This window comes from Lemur catta, chromosome 6, assembly GCF_020740605.2.
Source record: "Lemur catta isolate mLemCat1 chromosome 6, mLemCat1.pri, whole genome shotgun sequence".
Classification (NCBI taxonomy): Eukaryota; Metazoa; Chordata; class Mammalia; order Primates; family Lemuridae; genus Lemur; species Lemur catta.
The window spans coordinates 80,135,384-80,150,966 of record NC_059133.1 but is presented as its reverse complement, the minus strand read 5'-3'; the positions used below and the strand labels follow the sequence as shown (position 1 = coordinate 80,150,966).

The 15,583-nt window shown below is 40.5% G+C and overlaps 1 protein-coding gene across 1 annotated transcript in view; it reads right to left on the bottom strand.

The window, feature by feature from the left end:
- Positions 1-15,583, bottom strand: part of ST8SIA1 (ST8 alpha-N-acetyl-neuraminide alpha-2,8-sialyltransferase 1) — a 150,622-nt gene that overhangs the window by 57,805 nt on the left and 77,234 nt on the right. Inside the window, exons 3-4 of the mRNA XM_045554213.1 lie at positions 7,209-7,318; positions 1,140-1,232 (exon numbers count right to left, since the gene is read on the bottom strand). Of these exons, the coding sequence (XP_045410169.1) occupies positions 1,140-1,232; positions 7,209-7,318 (203 nt within the window). The remainder of the gene's footprint in view (positions 1-1,139; positions 1,233-7,208; positions 7,319-15,583) is intronic.

Below are 15,583 nucleotides of genomic sequence, written 5' to 3'. Positions count from 1 at the left end.
AGAATAGGCAAAAAATACAGAGGCAATGCACAGAAGAAACACTAATAATCAATACCCACTCAGCCCTTCTTATATTCAGAAAACATGCAAATAAGTAAAAATTAATTTATCATTTTTCACTCAACATACTCCTGAAACCTTAAAAGATTAACAATGCATAATGTTGTTTTTGATATGAGGAAATAGGCAATCTTATCCATTACCAAAGAGAAAGTAAATGGTACATTTTGGGAGGGTAATTTCACAGTATCTCTCAAAATTAAAAATTGTTTGATTGCATTTCTAGTTATCTATTTTATGGGAACACTTATGAACCAAAACAAGTAGCGCTGTGTTGTGTATAGAGTGACACACACACATGCTGTTCACTTGGATAGGACTTCCTTAGATGACAAGTGCCTGGGCCCAAACATCTGGATATTTCACTCTTAATTCCTAGGTACACAGGAGGGTCTAAAGACAATGTTTGATTCCTCTTTCCTCAGAGACTGACTCATTCTCTACAATGAACAGTCTTTGGAGAAACAGCTGATGGTTCACTGATGGGCTTCGTTAACCAGACACTGGCCCCCCAGAAGCTACCATAGCGGCTTCCAAGATTGGAATTGCTTGGAATTCCAAGGAATTCCACGATTTCTGGAATTGATACTAAAACAAGAACTTTCCATCTGCTTTCCCATATCTGATTGAATATAACATAGTATAACCACACATTCTTGTACATTCTGGCAATATTGCTATTTTGACTCACGTATGTACAGTAGATTGGTCATTTCTTTGTTTTTATTCCTGATATTAATTCAGCTCATAGTTGCCAGTCAATAAATTAAGACTGAAGCCAATAAACTGGAAAGTAGTAGTAATGAGTAAGCAGAATATTGCCTTGTTCTTTGAGCAAAACAATTGGTTCTCATGTTATTTCTACCATCTCTAAAGGCAAGAAACAGAATCCCAGAGGAAACATAAAATTTTGTTTGGATTCCCATAATTCTACCTCGTTTATTTACAGTTCCCCTCCATCCTTCCTGCCAGTCCAGATGGTTTTCCTCTTCCTTTCCCAAACTGAATTATGCTTACTGCCTTTCAGATGCTAAATACTTCAAAAGCCTTCCTCCTAGTTCCTTACAACCAACTCCTACCTTTGCCGAATTATGCTGGGATTCGCGGTCACTAAATGACTTTTGGATCCAACATCTTTAGTGTATTCACTTGACAAAGGAGGAAGGTTGCATCTAGAGAAACAAGAACAACCACTTTTAGAATTATTTACATGCTTTTAAATTGTCGGTGATAATGACACAAATAGGAACTTTAGTCATTCTGGCTCAATTCACAAATAACTGTTTTTACCACCTCTCCCTTTTAATAGATATTAGATGACTAATTAACCACCAGCATCTTCAAAATGCTGTCACAAAAACTAGTCCTGTTTTAGAAGAAGAAAACGTCAGCCTAGAGAGGTCAATGATCTATGAGAGGAAAGAGAAGGTAACTAAAATGTTTTTATTCCATTTGAAATATTTTTGAGATGGTAAGACAGGGAGTATTGGACTTGACGTTAGACTCACGAGAGTGTGGTACACTAGAAGACACAGAGCCTACAGTATTCTCTGCATACCCATAAACCTCAAGAGACAGGGGAGGAATTAATATATTTGCTTGTGTTTTTCTTATTTCCCCCCCCAAATCTAAATTATAATAGCACATTCATGGCAATGTATTATTCACCTAAATCAATGCATGTCTGACTTTTGTGTACATGGCCAAAGCATAGGTTGATTACCTGTGAAGATGTAAGGATTCGTCATCCAAAGAAGTGCAATGATTGCCCACCATCCCAGTTCAGCCAAGAGGAAGAGTACAGGTGATGTTTTTCTGAGGGTGGAAATAACTAGCCAATCCCACCTCTAAAACACCACCCTGCTCCAGTTGCTTTCCTTGGCCATAATGCCTTATGACTGTTTACAATGGAAAATACAGCCATTGCAAATCCAAATCCCATAGCTTTCTGCCTGTGGGACATCAGACAATTAATTCATTTGCTTGGCCTCAGTTTACCCATTATACAAAATGAGGATAATGATTTTTGCTCTTTTATTGAATACTAAGGACTAAAAGAAGTAAGTAATGTATAAAAAGTTTGTAACCTTGATGTCTCACATATAGTAAGACTTCAAAATTATCACAAATCAGAAATATCATACAAGTATAATTAAATATACATTTATTATCTATGAAAACCCCACAGGAGCCTATAGTTTCCATTAGGTTTTATTACTGTGTCCTAATTTCTCCTCTCCACCCATATCCCTAACTTGGCCCCTACCACATCAGGGCAGCTCTAACTTTTTATTACTTCAGCACACCAAAGCATCATTTATTTATAGGGAAAGATAGCCTACAAATGCTAGTAAGCTAGTCTGCTAGTTCCCCAACTGCTAAATTTTCCCTACAAATTTCCCCCAGGAAATGGAATTATCCATGCGCCCACTCAGCTGATCAGCTCAAGTTCCCTGATTTTGTCCTGAATTTACCCTGTGACTCTCACCACACCAGGGTATCCTAGGCAGAAATTTGTCTCAGCTGATTTAGAATCTTTCTTCCCTTTGCTCTTTTGTAATGAGATACTGCTGCTTCTGGCAGAGACTCACCGGTCGGGCAGCCAGTCAGTGACTTCGCTGATCGCCCACTGCGAGCAAACACAGTGGGCTTTGTGGGGAACCCGGGAGAGCGCCCAAGTCACAGAGCCTGCTCCTGAGACATCTACAGTCTAGTGGTCACCCCAGGCCCATGTGGTTTCCGGAGGATTCTCACGAGGCAGTGTGCTAATGCATTAACAATCAGGCTCATCCAGCTATGGTAACTGACTGTGGTCTTGCAATTTGACTGATCTTTGCAAAGATGAAGATGACTTCTTTGAAGATAAAACACAGACTAAAATGGGGACACTTTTCTCTTAAAGAACCTTTGATCTTGATTGCCCTTGGAAACGTGAGAATCAACTGTGTTACACTAAAATTGTAAATTCTGAATATTGCTGGGGAGTGTTGTCAACCTGTTTTGTTATGATTAAACAAAACAAGTTGGTTTTCATGAGTAAATACTTTGTTTTCTGTGTGTTCCCTGGCTCATACGTCTGGGTCTCTGCACACTTACTGCCACAGAGTAACAGCACAAGAAAAATTCACAGAAACTGATTATATCCTATAACAGAGAGAAATGTTTAAAACCATAAAGATAATATTTTATATGCATTTTATATGAAATAAAGATAATATTTTATATGCATCTTAATGCATTTATGGAAAATAATGACAGTACATTTGGTGTAAATATCTGCCTTAAGTTCTTTTGCATAAACTTTCTTGTCAAGTGCAAATATCTGTGACACTTTCCTGTATCTCTTCTCTCAGGAAAAGCATACCATAATTTAAGCTCCTCAACTAAGTTGATAATTACATAGATTAACATAAAAGGCACATTTCATACAGTCAAATTGTTTCTAATAAGGCATAATTGTGTAAAAGTGTTTCAAACTGCATTATAGCTTGCTAATGCAATCGACAGATATGAATGGGTAAAGTGTCTTAGTAACTGTGCTCATGAGTCTAAAAGAGACCTGATCACAGAATTGATGAGAAATGAATATTCTTTGAATTGGGGAGTAAAGGTGCGTGGGGAATGGGCTTGGTAGAGAGGAATATTTAAACTAAAAAAAAACATAAAATTACGTTAAAAATTTTGTGTATATTTGAGTATGCAAAACATGCATTTGAGCATAATTCAAAAAGGCACCCAAATTTTGTTGCCCTCACTTGTATCTTTGAGCCACCCAGTTCCTCTCTAAGATGCAATCACTGTTAATTCTGTTTTGCAGACCATCCAGATAAACTGAATGCAACAATATTTTTCAAAGTGTTGCTTTTGGTTACAGAGGAAATGTTTACTTTGAAAAATGGGAAACTGATTTTTAGCACTGGAAGACATGTTTGAAAATATCTGAGCAAAAGAAAATTATGGAATTGTTATATCCTAGAAGACATTTTGAACTGTAATCTGGTACCTCACCATGTATAGGCAGGACTATCTTTGGATCTCCTCTCTCACTATACCTGACCATGTACCCTATCGTCTAGGATCAGATGTACCATGCGCCTTCTAATCTACATTTACTCACTAAATGTTTAATTTTGAATACACGATATTATCTCAATATTCTAAGGGTGCCCCCAAAATGTCTATTGAGCAATCATTTATGAATAGATCTGTAAATGGTCAAATAATTTTAAAATAATTTATCAACATTTATTACTCCCATATTGTAAACCATAAATAAAGCTTTTTAAAAATTCAAATTTGTTATGAAAATGGCACTATTGTTGAAATTAAACCAAAGGAACATGCATATATAACTTTAGTTATGATGCTACCTTCTTTGAATTCTTTTCAATCTTTACTTCCCTCATAGTTTGTGAACATTATGCTTAATATTGTTCTGGGCACTCTTTAATTCTGAACTTGAACCAGATTGCATACAAGGCCAACTTAGTCTTGTTTATTCGTGATAAATGTGGCCCCACTAGATACCCCTCTATGGTGCTCAGGCCTAGTCTTCTTCACTTTAAGTTTAAAATATCTGTCTTCCTAAATGTAATGATACACACGCATACATACTCAGGAATGATATAAAAATAGATTTATTGCACTGACTCCTACACTGCATGAAGACCACTTGAAATCACTTAATGTCTCTGAATCTGTGAACTTAATATTACCTATTCATTTTTTCCTATATGGTTTTTCAAGAAAGCAAATAAACTTACACACTCACTGGAGTGAGTGCCTGAAAGTGGCCCAGACCTCTTCCCACCTATCCACACTCTGTAGGTGATTTGATCCACTCCTGTGCCTTAAACACCTCTCTGGCTCCATCTCACGCCATTCTCCCCATTGCAGCAGCACTTGCTGTCTTTGCCACATTAGAGCCTTGGACAGGCTGTTTCTATGCCCGGGGTGGAATGGAAAAAGGACTCAGCCCAGACACTGCCTCTCTGGAGAGGCACCGGTGCATCTGAATCCCACCCCTCCCACACTCCCCATCAGAGCAAGCGCATCTCCAGGATACGAGTCCACGACAGAATTGTTCAACACACCATTTCGGGACCCAGCTTAAGGCCCATGGGTGGTAGGTGCTCAGTAAACACATACTACATTGACTGGAATCCAGAGAACTAAATTTTATTTATTTTTTTAATTTTCCAATTGTTTGTATATATTGCCAAAAAGAAAAAATGCAACAGAGAGGAAAACGCTGTCCTACACTGGAAAAACTACGCCAGGGCACCTCCAGGGAGGAAAGGGAGATACAGCAGGATCTCCCCACTCTGCGGCTGGCTTCACCAAGTGAGACAAAATGCCGACCAAGCAGCCCAAGCCTCATCCTCAGACGGAGAACCTGGCTCTCCCCCAGGTCCACGGCTTCACCTGAAACCCTCTCACAAAGAGCCTTTACTCTTCCCCACCCCACTTGCCTCGGGGCTCAGAGGAGGCTTAGTGTTCTCTCGCCTACCTTTGGCACTCCCAGACCGATACTTATTGATCCTTAAAAACAAACACAAACACAAAATCTCCCTCCATCCTTTGCTAGTTTTCTGCCCTCTGGGTTGCTGCAGTGTTCTGCCTTTCCAGCCAAGGAACCTTTTGACACCTGGCTCATAGACATTCCCACTTCAGTGAGACTTTAGGGTCCACCTGAGTCTATCTGCAAAGTTCCTTTACTTCCCCAATAACAAACATTTTCCTTTTCTACCATATGTCTGCTCATCTCTAGATAAGCTAAACTCTGAAATCTTTTTTTTTTTTTTTTTTTTTTTTTTGAGACAGAGTCTTGCTCTGTCTCCTAGGCTAGAGTGCCGTGGCATCAGCCCAGCTCACAGCAACCTCAAACTCCTGGGCTTAAGCAATCCTCCTGCCTCAGCCTCTGGAGTAGCTGAGACTATAGGCATGTGCCACCATGCCCAGCTAATTTTTGGTGGCTCACGCCTGTAATCCTAGCACTCAGGGAGGCCAAGGCGGGAGGATCACTTGAGCTCAGGAGTTCTAGACCAGCCTCAGCAAGAGCGAGACCCCGTCTCTATCAAAAATAGAAAGAAATTAGCTGGGCAACTAAAATAGGAAAAAAAAAATTAAATTCTGAAATCTTATCCTCTATGGGCTATTCTTTGACTTTAGCTTCTTCTTCTTATTATTATTATCCCATTTCTCCCTCACTCACAGCCAGGATCCAGCACCCCCCCTGCTGGCTCTGAATGACCCCATCATTTGGCCTCTTCCTCTCACCTTCACTCCTGTCTCAGAGCCCTCTTCCCATCCAGCCCAGACTTCAAGGTGAGTTACTCCACTCCTCTCTCTCTAGCCAGAAGCCTCCATGTTGTCATTCCCTGTCCTCCGTCCCTCTCAGCCAGATAATTTCAAACCTGCATTCATCCAATTACTTGCTGCCTTTGCTTCTATACCTGGCTGCTAAGCATGTCTGGTCAAAATCACCCAACAGTGCAGGTTGGTGCCGATACAATTTGATGGTCTCTACCCTTGGCTGGACGTGTCTTGGCAATTCCTTTCCATGCCCTGCGGGGACCTCCCGTTTTCACTGTGCACATCACCACTCTACTCAGTCCTTCTACCAAGAGTCCTCCTTGTTTGAATTTTGCCATCGCTCCTTCTTTCTGGTTTTCCTGGTCACGCACAGATCAAATCCCTCTTCAGATCCCACTCGCTACTTACAGATGCTTTTGCGAAAAACTAAGAGGAACACGGTGCAGAATGAAACGAGTAAATTAACGTGTTTATTGATACAGAGCTAGCCTTAACAAAGGAACGATTTGAAAACTTTTAATCACCTGACTGTATTATCTAAACTAAGATCTGAATTTTTCCACTTTTCCCTGCTGCCTTTATTCGCAGCAGAGTGGGTATCTCTGCCCCATCGGAGCCTTCTGGGCTTGGCACTTTCTGGGGGCACGTTCCCTCTCTCCGCTCACCCCTCTCCTCGACTCCCTTGTATCTGCGCTGAAAGGGAAGCTAAGGAGCCTAAGGAGCGTGCTACAACCGATTCATCACAGTGACTGGATCTGAAAGGCCCCGGGGCTCGCGGGAGGGGTGGGGAAAGGAGAGAAGGCAGAGGCCGCGCTGTGGGTGCTCTCTCTTACCGCATGACAAAATTTGCTTCATCTATTTGACGGCCACAGCCACTCTTCTTCAGAATCCCACCATTTCCCACCACCGCGCATTTCTTCAATGGCAGCTGGAATGGGGTTGCCTAGCAACAGAAAACAAGGCCGGTTTTCACTGCAAAGAACACACAACCGCTCACAAAATCATTGTTTACAGCAGGCCCTCTGGAGGAATTTGACTGAAGACTGGGCCGAGCCTAAAAGAGCATGTGAAAAGAAAGATGCCAAGAAGTTTGTGAGGAACACGCTAGCGTGTTCCTTTTAAAACAGCAAAACAAAAAAGCTGCCTGAAGTGTATTTAAATGTAACATTTTTTTTTTTTCTGTCTCCAATTGGCCATGCACATAGTAGAGGGTGTTTGCTAGGGAAAATAGAAAACTCCAAACTTAAACACAGGATTATTTTTAAAGGCATTAAGCTGGGAACAAACTCAAGAGAACTCTACTCCCCTATGTGACTGCAATTTCATTCATTCATACCGATCATCCATTCATTCGACGAACGTTTCTGAGCATGTCCTAGGCCAGCTGTTGGGGAGAGATACAAACATGCAGAAGCCACAGGCCTCAGTATTTATAATTTGGGATGTGAGGAGAGAAGGGGGTAAGGAGAGTGTGAGCATATATACTTAGGTAACAAACCCTAATATCGTGCTAACATTGCTGCAAAAGAGATACGCACCACATGCTACTGGGCATCTCACTGAGGAACAAAAACACATTTCTGCCAGCCAACACAGGGAAAGCTTTGTCACTTGAGATGAACCTTAAAGAATAAGTAGGATCTTGCCAGGCAGAGAAAGCAATGTAAACAGAGGCACAGAAGTATTTGCTGAGAGCAAGTGCAGTGTTTATGAGCAAGTAAACACCCTGGGTGGGTCTGTCTAGAACTTAGGCGGCACTAAAGGGCAGGCGACTAGTGTGGAACCAGACGGCATGTGACTTGCTTGCTGCAATCACTGAACTGGAATGGACTGCACAGAAAATGTTCAGTGTACCTGACTGCGCCCTGAAGTGCTATTTATAGTCCCCGGGAATATAGAAACCCAGCAATAGCCACTGAAAGGGAAATGCGTCATTCGGCCACTTCTAGTTGGGTCAGCAAGAAGTGCCAGGTACAGAATTTCCTACTTGCTGAAACAATGCAGACCAGCTGGAGCTCTCTGGGGGAAGACCCTCCACGCACATAACTGGTACAGAAAATAACCAGACTGAAACTAAGTAGGCCACCCTGGATGCATCTCAAGCAAATAACATCGACTATGCCAGAAGAATAAATTGGAATAAATACATAAGTATACACTAGAAGGGCCTCATGTGGGCATGAAGTAATTAAACCACAAAAATAAAGTTCCAGGAGTCTCTGTGTTCATTAGTAGCCGAGGTGGGTGCTTCACGCAGCACAAGAAGAGGATTTTGTTTCCTTGCTTTCTAGTTTGTCAAAGGAACAGCCAGCGCTACGGAAATACCGTTGATAAAGATGCATTAAAATGTAACATCTACTCATTTGCCTGCAGAGAGGTAAGAATCCCCCGCATTTGTCCAGCAGACTCCAGAGAAGACACACAGAGGAGGGACAGGCAAGGAACAGCGCCCTCACAGGTCCAGGATGATAGGTGGCATTCTTCTCAGTCACTCCTGAGAAAATGATTTGGGATCAACACCAGAAAAACATTCCTTAGATCTATAATTTGTCAGATGAAGATTTAAGTATTCATATTCAACTTAGCTGTTCATTTATTCCACGAGTGTTTGCTAAGCCCCTCTTACACATCAGGCAAGGTCCTGGGTGACAGGGACATGAGGAAAAAACACTATTCCCACGGAGATTATATTCTAGTGGGGGAAAGAGATGATAAACAAAGATAAATGAGTAAAATGAACAGTATGTCAGATGGTGACATGAGCTCTGGAAAGAAAGAAAGTGTTGGCATGAAAGGATTAGGAGATGCTTTTGGAGAGGGATTGTGATTTGCGATGTAAATAGAGTAATCAGAAAAGTACTCAAAGGGGGCATGTGAGCACATTCCTGCAGGACATGAGGTCGTGAGCCATGCAGAGCTCGGTGGGAACCACTGGTGCAAAGATCCCAAGGAGGGAACAAAAGGAAAGGGAGAGCAAAGGGCCCCTTGTGTCTGGAGATGAAGAAGCAGGGAGAGAGATGCAGGAGAGCAGATTAGAGCTAACTGGTGGGGAGGTCGGGGAATAAATTCTGTAGAGCCTGGTAGAGTATTATAAAGACTGGTTTTTATTCTAAGATGAGAATGAAGTCAATGAAGGGTGGGCAAAGGAGTGACATCATGGCATATTTTGGAGCAACTGCTATGTTGCTGTGTGAACAGGCTGTAGGATGTCATGGGCAGAGAGACTAGTTAGGAGTCTCCTGTAACAACCCAGGCTAGAGGTTTTGGTGACTTGGACAAGGGTGGCCGTAGTGGGAGTAGTGAGAAGTAGCTAGATTTTGGAGATATTCAGGGGGAAGAGCTGACCAGACTTGCTGATGCAATGGAAACAGGGTAAGAGAAAAAGAGAACTGAGGATGATGCCAAGAGTTTTGGCGTGAACAACTGTAAAGATGGACTTGCCATTTATTGAGATATGGAAGATTACATGTGCGGCAGGTTTAGGGGGAAGAATTTGGAGCTGAACCCTTTGTTCCTTTTTGAGACAGTGTCTCACTCTGTCACCTGGGCTAGAGTGCAGTGGTGTGATCATAGCTCACTGTGACCTCAAACTCCTGGGCTCAAACAATCCTCCTGCCTCAGCCTCCCAAAGTGCTAGGATTACAGGCGTGTACCTGTAATCTACAGGTACCTGTTATCTACAGGTGTGTACCTGTACCTACCACGCCCAGCTTGGACCTCAATCTTAAATATGTCATGTGTGTGATGTCCATTAGACCCAGGCTAGAGGTTTTGGTGACTTGGACCAGGATGACAGTAGTGGGAGTAGTAAGAAGTAGACATCCAAGTGGCAATGTCAAGTAAGCAATGGAATATATGAGTATGCAGTCAGGGAACTGGTCTTTCCTGGAGACAGAAAGTTGAGAGTGATCAGCACAGATATTCAAAGTCAGGGGACTAGATGGTGAATGAGTAGAGACAGAAAACAGAAGAGGTCTAAGAATGGGACAAGATTGACACATTAACTGTCATGTGAGCTGTATGTAACTGACACCAGTTTTGAGCCCAGGGCCTCCTGAAGCATATGTAACTGCAGTTGGTTCGTGAAAATCTTGCTTGTTGATGTTCTTATTGTTACAATTAATATTGACAATTTAATTGCATATAACTCACACAGAAAACAATAAAAAATAAATTTTTCATTAAGTTAGAAAGGATATTTTGTTTTTGAAGTTTTTATTCTATTTTTGTAATAAAACACTGTAGCCCCAAGGAAAAAAAATCTTTTTTCTAGCATGGCAGTCAATGTGTTAACAAAGAAGTGTCTCAAGAAGGAAGGAAAAAAAAGCATCCAATGCTAGTGATAAATTAAGCGAGATAACAGTGAAAATTGTCAGTGGACTTAGCAACACAGAGATCACTGGTGACCTTGACGGAAGACAGTGTTGGTTCAGTCGTAAGGACAAAAACCTGAGTTCAGTGAGTTGTACATGTATATTTGCATATCTATTTGGATATAGTTTACTTGAAAAGTGTGAATTCACTCATCCTCAACTTAATATTTACTTTGCTTTATTCATAAAAACAATTTAAAAGCCCCTTCTCATTGTTGTTAAAGAGAGTTTCTTAATTGAACCCAACGCATTGGCAACTCCAGGCTTTCTGGCAAGAACATGGACCCAAAACAAGCAGATCGGGGAAGCAGCAGCAGCAACACAGACCTGGATACAAACGTTACCTCCCAGCTTCCAAATTGTGGGACTACGGGATGGTGGGCAGGCTGTCAAACTCCTCTGCATTCTGCTCCCTGTCTTTGCAGGAGGATGACATTGCACAGGATTATGTGAGATTATATGAGATCACATATACACAAAGCATCTCACCAAGCCACTGGCATGGTGGTCCATTCGTTTTCCTTCCTTTTTTTCATTTCTTTCCTCCTTCTGGTGGAGTTCACTGACTTGTTCAAGCCATGAAATGCTTTGACTCCATGGCTTTTGTGGGACACGGTAAAACAGTGATTTACCTAATTCTGTCTTAATAATTAAGAATAATTTTACTAGCAGAAAATTTAACTATGATATCCATGCACTATTAAAATACTCCCCCCAAAAGCCTGCAAAGAAAAGTCCAAGAATTAATGCCATTTCTGACTTTTTTCTAACCACATTTACTTGCTCCTTTTTCATTTTGTCAGCTGCTAGCCCTCACACAAGCAATTTCATTTCCTTTCAATAAATATTTCTTGAGTGCCTGAGTGCACTCTCTGGGCATTGATAAATACATCAGTGAACAATAACAGCACATCAAAGCTTTACAGAGAAAACACTCAATTGAGAAAATACTATGGATTTTTTAAAGTAATTGAGATAATACTCTCATTATCCTATTTTAGACACGGAATATCTCACCTTGGCCATGGCCAGTGCTTTCCAGAATGACATATGAACATGATGTTCTCCTTTTTTGAGTATACTACATAGAAAGAATTTGGTCATCCCTTGCCACAGGAATATGATGATTTTAACAGAGAGTATTTTTATTAAGGCTTTGCACGCTATCTTTTCAAGTGTATCTCCTTGTACCCAGGCAAGAACATATCCATTGATCTGAGAATACAGTATACTATAACACTCTTGCTAACTTTAAAGAATCTACTCTAAGTGAAAGGATAGAGTAGACAAGATTAACTACAGTGATGAGCTCAAAAATGTTTTTAGCTCTTGCTCAGCCACTGACTCATCCTATGGATCTTTGTCCAAATATTTTCACCTATAACTGTTCCATCTGTTAATGGCCATTTTCTTAATGACCATATTTATTATGCATTTGGATTCAGCTCTGATTTGCCAGGCCCCTTAACCTCTCAGGGCCTTACCAGAAATCAGCCATGATCATAAACATCCCACATATCTCCCAGGACGATCATTAAAATTAAAACAAGGTGAAGCATTGAACATCATCAGGAAACTCTGAAGTCCCACATAAATATATGATATTAATACATTATTATATGCTAGCAAAATTAAATTCTGTAGGGGGAAAATTATCATTATTCTGCCAGACCACTATAATATGCCATCTATCTTTATGTGAGATATTTCCAATTTCAAAGATTTATATAGACTCTGGATAAAATATTTTTGATCGCTGGTCCTTTGAGGGTATATCTACCACTTCTATCAAGCCATGAGTTTTAAAATGTACTAATACATTTTTGTGGGAATCATTGCAAGTATCATATCTTTTTTATTTGACACTCTATATCCCTAAGCACAGATTAGATGATCCAAAATTTGTTCCATAAATTATTTAATCAGCAAATTTTCATCAAGCGTCTAATCTATTCTCAGCAGTGCCTGGACTAAAGGTGGCCTATCTTATGTTGTAATGGAGATACACACACACACACACACACACACACACACACACACACATATATAAATCTCCAACCCTGAAGAACAAGTATGAGCCATGACATTCTAAATATGAGTTAGTTAATAAAGCCCTTCAGAATCTTGCTTGTGAGGTACTCCTTACGTTTATCTTCCACAGGCTACATCGCTTGTTCCTCTTCTTAATAGCTGATACCTAACTTCCCTTTTCATTCAACAATTATTTGTTGAGCACCCATTATGGGCCAGAAACTGTCATGGAAGCTGGGAGTGGGATGGGGATCAAAACAGACATGGACCGGCTCATGGAGTTTATACTCTAACCATAAAAACAGAATTTAACAAAAGTGATGAGAAAGTACACAGTAATATAAAGATAGGGAAAAATCTCTCTGAAGAAGTGACATTTAAGCTGACATCTGCGGTTTTTAGGCATAAGAAAAGTAGTTGAGCTTTCTGTTCTATTAGATAATCTTAGGGAGGTTTTAAAAAAAGCAAACAAAAATTAGGCTCTTGAGGTTTTATGGCAAAAAGCAAACAAAAATTAGGCTCTTGAGGTTTTATGGCATAAATGAAGGTAAAAAGATGTGTTACAGGCTAGAAGACTTTTTAAAAAACAAACCACAATGCCAACTGTGAAAATATTCCCAGCTGACAATATGACTTCTGGAAGAACGCTATGAAAATCTAAAGAAATTAAACCCTGTTTTTCATGCGATATGTAAATAGTACCGGAGCATCCCCAAATGGTTTTTATAATTAAATGAAAAAAGCTTATTTACCAGAGTCATTTGCAAAGCCAGAAGCCTCAGCTTCCTCCCCTTCAGTGTAATCCACAGGAGGGGACCAAGAGCCAGCGAGCTGGGACTCCACCCCTACCCGGAACAGCAGCACCAGCACTGACCTTGACCACTGGCACAGGGGACCTGGTACCTACTCATCTTCCATCCGACAGACATAACCAGATGTCTCAAATGATAATTACATTATCTCTATAAGCACCTGAGTTACCCACCATAAACCATTAATCATAGCATTTGAACTGGTCTTGGAGGGTGGGGAGAAAGGAGGAAGTACAAGGAGGAAAAGAAAAATGTCAACAAACCACTTAGTAGGGAGAGAACTGGATTAAACAGTGTTATGATAATTATTTTTACAGGAATACACAACATCTTATTAAGAGTGCCTCTGGGCTGGGCACCACGGCCCACGTCTGTATGTACTCCCAGCATTTTGGGAGGCGGAGGAGGGAGGGTTGTTTGAGACTGCAGTGAGCTATGACTGTGCCACTGCCCTCCAGCCTGGCTGATAGAGTGAGACCTTGTCTCAAAAAAAAAAGCACTTCTGATTACAAATTAAGTTATAATAATTTTGTAAAGAGGCCACCTGGCCACCTTTGAGGCATCTCTCTAATTGAAAATATCAGCATCATGAATTGATGTAAAATCAGAATCTAAGAATAAAAAATGCTCTGTAGAAACACTAAAGGGCAGGACCAAAGATTGGGGGCAGGCTGTGATGTTCTTACGTCCACATTATAAAAAATAACCTTAAATCTGGATTTCTTGAATTCTTTTTGGATCCTTTTTTAAATCTCACAAATTCCAAATCCCTGCAGCAACCCACCAGGACTGTTTCAACAGTGGAGCTCTCTCTGTCTGGACTGACACACCCTGAACTGAATTAAGGAGGCTCTGAGGCTCCAGGGTCTAAGAGAACTGAATGTTAGACCGAATTAGATTAATCAGACTCTTAGCCAATTAAATATCTCTCATTTCAACAATGAAGCAACAAATCAATATTTTAAATGCTCTCTTGCTTTTGCAGATGGTGAAAGAAGACTCCATGTTTTAAATTTAATACAGGATGTATCAGATTATTATTGTAATTCCTAATATCCTTCACTGCTTCAATAGAAGTCTTTCAGATGCACTGAATAATTTTTTCACCTATCTTGCCCTCGATTATTCTTCTTCTAGCTCTCTTCTACCATTCCCTAGTTCCTCTTTTACCTGCGGCCGACATTTGTTGCTTTGTTGCCATTGTATGTTGGGAGAATGCCAAAATTATTTATGAGTAAATACTGGTTTAGAACCTTAAAATAATTGGGCTGCTATAGCTAAGTTTTGTGTTTTTGTTACACATGTAAGTTTATGTAATTTCTTTTAACTAAAAGTGGTGCTCATTTTCATACTTAATAACACAAAGGAAAATTAGTGTTTTGTGGGGGGTTTTTGGTGGTGGTGGTAGTGGGGTTTTGTGTTTGTTGTTTGTTTGTTTGTTTGCCCTAGTACTCTTCTCCAAAGTCTTTTCTCTTTGATAGGAAGAGGGAGCACGTTTTCTTTGTCTTACAGTTGTGTTTTAAATCTAGAAAAATTATCCAGCCGCTCAGTATTTAGAACAGCGACAAGTACCACAATTAAGAATCAACATCAGTGTTAGATGTTGGTCTCAATCATATTGGAAAAGCAGATTTTGCTTTGCAAGTCTTCAGAGTGGTCTGAAAGGCTGTCACTTCATGCCACCTGCTATTAGTCACTATATGAAAACACATTTGCCCTTTTTGATGAAAATCTCAAGTTTTTGTCCTTAAGAACATCAACTCACACAACTAATTGCTCTCCAACCCATTCATTTCTATGTACCCTCACCCACATATCCACACAGACTCCCACACATAATTGTGTTTCACCCACACACATAATTTAATTTCTTGCCCATATGTTAATTATACCCTCAACTTTGGCATCTAAATACACACCCCTGCCTTGCATCTAATTATAGCCCCCCTCTTATGAATGTAATTACATCATTCAGCCACCCACCTAATTATG